Source organism: Perognathus longimembris, chromosome 1 (genome assembly GCF_023159225.1).
Source record: "Perognathus longimembris pacificus isolate PPM17 chromosome 1, ASM2315922v1, whole genome shotgun sequence".
NCBI lineage: Eukaryota > Metazoa > Chordata > Mammalia > Rodentia > Heteromyidae > Perognathus > Perognathus longimembris.
Window position 1 is genome coordinate 72,822,695 of NC_063161.1, and position 6,072 is coordinate 72,828,766.

General features: G+C 57.6%; 1 protein-coding gene across 4 annotated transcripts in view; it reads left to right on the forward strand.

Moving 5' to 3' along the window:
* Nucleotides 1-4,249, forward strand: part of Eln (elastin) — a 30,212-nt gene extending 25,963 nt beyond the window's left edge. For 3 of the 4 annotated variants that reach the window (XM_048369342.1, XM_048369323.1, XM_048369336.1), the window contains exons 31-37: nucleotides 146-253; nucleotides 837-875; nucleotides 990-1,055; nucleotides 1,561-1,605; nucleotides 1,782-1,811; nucleotides 2,241-2,291; nucleotides 3,367-4,249. In XM_048369342.1, the coding sequence (XP_048225299.1) occupies nucleotides 146-253; nucleotides 837-875; nucleotides 990-1,055; nucleotides 1,561-1,605; nucleotides 1,782-1,811; nucleotides 2,241-2,291; nucleotides 3,367-3,410 (383 nt within the window). In that variant the 3' untranslated portion in view covers nucleotides 3,411-4,249. The remainder of the gene's footprint in view (nucleotides 1-145; nucleotides 254-836; nucleotides 876-989; nucleotides 1,056-1,560; nucleotides 1,606-1,781; nucleotides 1,812-2,240; nucleotides 2,292-3,366) is intronic. The other variant, XM_048369330.1, reaches the window with a different exon arrangement.
* Nucleotides 4,250-6,072: the final 1,823 nt, after the last annotated feature.

The window sequence follows — 6,072 nt, forward strand, 5'->3', positions numbered from 1 at the left end:
AAGCGTAGCTGGTTTGGGGGGAGACTGAGTCCCGACCCCCCTCTCCTCTATGCTGGGAGCTCAAGCCCCACTTAGGGCTCCTAAGACAGTGGGTTGGGGGGATGGGCGCAGTCTGACCCGGATTAATGCATGCTTCTCTCTGCAGGCCTGGGAGGAGCTGGGGCGCTCGGAGCTGGGGGTCTGGGAGTTGGGGGCCTTGGAGCTGGGGGCCTTGGAGCTGGAGGAGCCATCCCAGGTGCTGGTGGCCTTGGAGGTAAGGACTGCTGTGTGATGGTGAGTAGCATGTGGCAGACAGGCAGATGGACAGGGGCAGGCAGAGCTTCCACCCACCCCAGCATGACCAGATGTGCTTGGCGGGTTCCTTAACAAAACACAGTATCCATGGAAGCTCAGGCCATCTGTCCATCAGGCTGCCCCTCCTTCCCTGCCCTGCCCAACACCCCTCCCCCACACCTGGCCCCCAGGGTCCTGCGGGTCCTGCATTCTCCTCTGGGATCCCACAGCACTTAGAGAGTCAGGCATGGGGGTGCACACCTGTAATCCCAGCAGTCAGGAAGGACAGAGGTGAGGATCACAGTCTGAGGCTAGCCCTTAGCAAAAAACAAAAGCAACACAAGACTCTATCCGAAAAATAACGAAAGAAAACAGGGCTGGGGCATGGCTCAAGTGGTGGAGCGCCTTGCTTGGCAAGTGTGAGACTGAGTTCAAATCCCCAGGTATACATACACACACATACATACACACACACACGCACACACACACACACACACAAAGGGCGAAATCTTCATCTCCTCTCCCTTGCCACCCACCAACCACCACTTGTCCCCTCCCTCCAGGTGTGTCTCCAGCAGCCGCTGCTAAGGCAGCTAAATATGGTGAGTGTCCCCCATTCCTTCCCCAGGCCAGCTGGGAGCTCATCCTTCACCCCCTACCCACCCACCCCTCTTGGGACCCCTGACTCCAGCTGACCCCATCTGTCCTGTCCCCAGGTGCTGCTGGCCTTGGAGGTGGCCTTGGAGGTGGCCTCGGAGTCGGCAGGCCATTCCCAGGAGGAGGTAGGGAGCTCTAAGGAAGACCCAGCCCTGCTCAGGCACAGGCACCTGTCTGGCTAGCAGAGGACTCCTGGGCGGCAAGTTCACTTGAGGAGACAAGGCCGGGGCAGAGGTGGACAGGGCCCCTCAGGACAGGACTTGTCGGGGTTGGGGGCAGTAACCACCCAGCTCAGAGCTGAGGCCATAGGCCACCACACTGCCAGGACGGACAAGTTTAGTCAGGAAAGCCTTTGTGGCCCACCCCTGGTGGCTCATGCCTGTCATCCCAGCTGCTCAAGAGGCTGAGATCTGAGGATCACAGTTCAAAGCCAGTCCGGACAAGAAAGTCTGTAAGACTCTTCTCTCCAATTGATGGGCAAAAAGCTGGGAGAGGAGCAGTGGATCAAGTGGTAGAGTGCCAGCCTTGAGCTGAGGTGGGAAGAGGGAGGAAGGTGGCCCCCGCTCATGGAGTCCTGGTGACAGTGAGGAACGGGCCCCAGCCTGCCACCAACCCCAGATCTCTCCTCAGGAGTGGCAGCGAGACCTGGCTTTGGGCTGTCCCCCATCTACCCAGGTAAACTGCTGCTCTGCTCCCCATTCTACCCAAGGGATTGAACCCCAAAGGTCTTAGGCCCCTATAGACCGGAGGTCACCCAGGGAGCTGAGCCTGGAGTTCTACTGGGCCACCCCTCAGGGAGGACTTGGGGGCCCCTGTTTGGGGGCTGCTCACAGCCCCATCTTGTCCTGCAGGTGGTGGTGCTGGGGGCGTCGGATTTGCTGGTGAGTCTCCCCTAAAAGGCATCACATCCTGGGGTTCCAGGATCGTGGGGATTCTGGGGAACATGTAGTGGTGGCCATGGCCTCTAGTGGGGGGTGGTGAGGAAGCCCCCAGGGGAGGCGCAGAAGCTGAGTCTTCAGCCCCTGTATGTGGGCACAGGAGCCACCAAGCCTGGCAGGGACCTGTGCCCACCCTGGCCCAGGAGTCCTACTGAACACAGTCCAGGTCCCTGAGATACGGAGGGGACAGAGGAGACTCAGAGCCCTCTGAGGGGGCAGGGGCAGCCTGGGTGGAGGGAGGAGTCAGATCTCTAGGGGAGCAGGGTGGGGCTGGCCAGGAAAGGCAGAGCTGGGAGCTGATGGGACAGGGCAGGCCAAGTGCATGATGGGACAAGCCTGACTACTCCCCCCTCGCTCTAACCCACTTCACAGGAAAACCCCCGAAGCCCTATGGAGGAGCCCTGGGAGCCCTGGGCTACCAAGGTGAGTGGCCATCAGGGGACAGGGAGGGACAGAGAATCCAGGAACAGGCCACTCCAGGGCACACCTGGACAATGGAGGATGGGGTCCTGGGAACCTACACCCAGAGCTGTCCCCGCTGGCCCTGAACCAGGCCTGTCCACCCCTGTGCACATGGGTAGATCTCAGAAGGGCAGGAAGTGGAATGTACAGGACAAGCAGAACCCCAGAACCTAGGGGATCCCAGGAAGACAGAGCCCCTCCCCACCCCATTTGGTAGCCCAGCCACACCAGGCTTAAAGATGCAACCTAGGGGGCTGGGGATATAGCCTAGTGGCAAGAGTGCCTGCCTCGGATACACGAGGCCCTAGGTTCGATTCCCCAGCACCACATATACAGAAAACGGCCAGAAGCGGCGCTGTGGCTCAAGTGGCGGAGTGCTAGCCTTGAGCGGAAAGAAGCCAGGGACAGTGCTCAGGCCCGGAGTCCAAGGCCCAGGACTGGCCAAAAAAAAAAAAAAAAAAGATGCAACCTAAGCCGGGTGCTGTGATTCAAGTACGCCTGTAATCCCTGCTACTGGGAGGTTGAAATGTGAGGATCATGATTCAAACCCAACCCTGGGCAGGAAAGTCCATGAGACTTATCTCCAATGAACCACCAAAAAGCCCAAAGTGGAGTTGTGGGGAAGTGGATACTGATCACCCCTCTCAAGGTCCCTCCGTGGTCCCCAGAGAAGCCGCAGCTCTGCCTCCATGGTTCCTAGCTGCTGGGATTAAGCCCTCCTCCCCGCCCCCCAGCTGTTCTGTGGCCATAAAGCAAGGTGGGTGCAGGGCAAGGTCAGGGCCCTGCTCCCCAGCTGGCCTCATCTACTTCCTGCCACCAGGTGGCAGTGAGGAGTCATGTCTAGCTCAGGCTCTCCTTCCAGGCTGAGCCCCAAAACAAGGCTGATCCCCAAAACAAGATTGCTTATCAGATCTGGGGGTTCCCCCCAGACCCAAGCTAGCTCCTCCCATGGCAGCAGACAGAGCAGATGAGGGAAAGAGGGCAAAAGTAACCCAGAGGGGCCAAACTTGACCATACCCTGGGCTCCCCAATCTAGGTGGGGCCTGCCTGGGAAAATCCTGTGGCCGGAAGAGGAAGTGAGCCCCCAGGACCCCTGACTTCTCGACCTCATCAACGTTGGTGCTACTGCTTGGTGGAGAATGTAAACCCTCTGTGACCCCCCCCACCCCAGCCCCCACCCCGGGAGGGGACGGCAGGAGCCCGCACGGGGCCCGGGGCACCCCACCCACAGCCTCCATCGGTGCTACATGCTGGTGCTTCATGGCTGGTGCTCTATATTCCTGGGGGAGGGAAGAGGGTGGGGACACCCTGGGGTTCCCCCCTCCTCGGCCTGGGGTCCCCCCCACCGTCTGGGGTACCTCTAAAGATGATGGGGCCCGGCCTCCAGGTGCTACCCCTGGCTGCGTCCAGTTGGTACCCCAGTTCCAAAACCTCAATGCTGGATTCGGTCACACCATCCTCCTCTATCTTTGGGTCCACTGGACCCCTCTCTCCTTGCCAACACCTGGCTCCTCCACCCACACTAGGAAGAGCCCCCCACTCTCAATCTTGGGGAAACCATCTGCCCATCAGTCGGTCCATCCTTTCTCTCCCCCAGTTGACCGCTCTGTGCCGCTGACTGGCCGGGCCCACCTGGCTGCCTGTCAGAGTAGCCTGTGCCCCACCCCCACCCCGCCCTGCCCCCCATGCTGGCCCAGGTGGTGAGGGGAGTGGGAACAGGGGGGTCCCCCACACAGTACTGTATCCCCAATCCTTCTCCAGGCACTGCGCTACAAGGCGTGTCCCCCTCCTGGCCCGCCCACCTCCTGGTGTCTCGCTGTGATAGATCAATAAATATTTTATTTTTTGTCCTGGATATTTGGGGATTAATGTTTGATTGTTGATGTGCTCTTGGGGTTTTATAGTTGTGGTTTATTGAAGAAGAAGAAAAAATTGTGTTGTTTTGTTTTTGTTATTTTCTAATCTGGGGGAGCTGTACCCTCAGTAGAAAAGTTCATTTTAATCACTTTGGTATAACTCTGGATGAAATACACATTTTTTAAAAATAAGAAAAGCGAATTAACTGCTTCTGAACAAACTAATAAATGAAAACCTTTTCAAGGAAATGGCCTCAGGTTTCTTTGTGTTCTGGGTTCCTTCAACCCCTGGCCTGTAGTTTTTCAGGCAGTCTGCCAAGGCCATATGCCTGCTGGCTTCTAGGGTGCTGTGGAGATGGGGTAACCTTCCTGACCACAGTCCTTGGGCCCTGTGAGGTGTGGCAGCTTGGGCTACAGAGAAATGTATGCCAACAAATTGGGAAAAGGCAAGAGAAAATACATCAATTTCTATCAACACACAACCTACCAAGACTGAATCACGGATTAATAAAACAATGTGAACAGATTGAATCTGTAATAAAAATCCCAACAAAGCAAAGCCCAGGACCAGATGGCTTCTCTGGAGAATTCTGCCAAACACTTCAAAATAACCAACACTAATCCTTTACCCTAAGGGGCTGGTAGAAGGCAGTCATGTCTGCTGTTGTGTGTGTATTTGCCAGTCCTGGGGCTTGAACTCAGGACCTGGGCTCTATCCCCGAGCTCTTATTGGCTCAAGGCTGGGACTCTACCACTTGACTCACTGCTCCACTTCTGGCTTCTTGCTGGTTAATTGAAGAGAGGACTCTCAAGGGCTTTCCTGCCTGCACTGGTCAAGAACCACAATCCTCAGATCTCAGCCTCCTAAACAGCTGGGATTACAGGTGTGAGCCATAGGCTGCAACCTCAGCTTTGTTTCTGGACTTCCCAGGGAGAGGCAGGTGTGTGGGTCAGGGCTGGAGGCTGTAGCCAGGTGGCTCCTGGTAAGCAGGACAGGCCTGTCTCTCCCCTGTGGTCCTGTCTGTCTGTCTGCCCTCCATCATGCAGCTTCCAGGCTCTTCCACACCTACAGAAGCTGGCTATGACCCAGGCCTCCCCACAGCAACTGACAGGTGGCCATGACATGACGTTGGCCCTGTTCCTGCACTGGCTGTCCGTTTGGCCACCATGTGCAAGCCCTTGTCACATGCCACATCATTTAGTTAGTGCTAGGTGTATGCCAGGCATTTTCAGGAAGAGCCTTTGTGGGCCTTGGGGATCTGCTCTGCTCTGGACCCCAGAAGACCAAGGGTCCACATGTGACACTTCCTATTGTCACCTGCACTATCTGGGGTGGAGAGGTTCCCGCAGCACGCCAGTGGTTCCCACCATCATCAAATGGGGCTTCTGGCCCCCAGGCTGGGGCTGGGGTGGGGGGGAGCAGGAGGAGACAGCTCCCTGATTGCCTCCAGAGCCCTGGGGTCCCAGAGCTAGGGTACCATGGTCATCATCACAATCCTGGTGGTCCTGCTGGCCCATCCTCACTGCCCTCCTCAATCTGTCTGCCCACACATGGTGAGTGGAGAGGGCTGACTCTGCAGAGCCCCCAGGCCGCCTTGGCTGGGCCCTTCACTGTCCCCTATGGACAGGTCCCTGAAGGACAGGCAGGGCTAACACTCACCCCTGGTGGCTGTGTCTGGAATTGCAAGTGGATGGGTGCTGAGTGCTTACCATTGTCTCCAGGTTTCAGATGCCGCTCATGCTGGGCCTGCCAGGGAGTGGCAGGCTGGGTGTGAAGCTTTGCACAGGAAAGGGATGCCTGGATGCTGGTGGGGTTTGGGACTCCAGGAAGAGTAAGGCCGTGGGGTGCAGGAAAGTGGCTGGCAGCCTGGCCAGGCCTGGAGTGC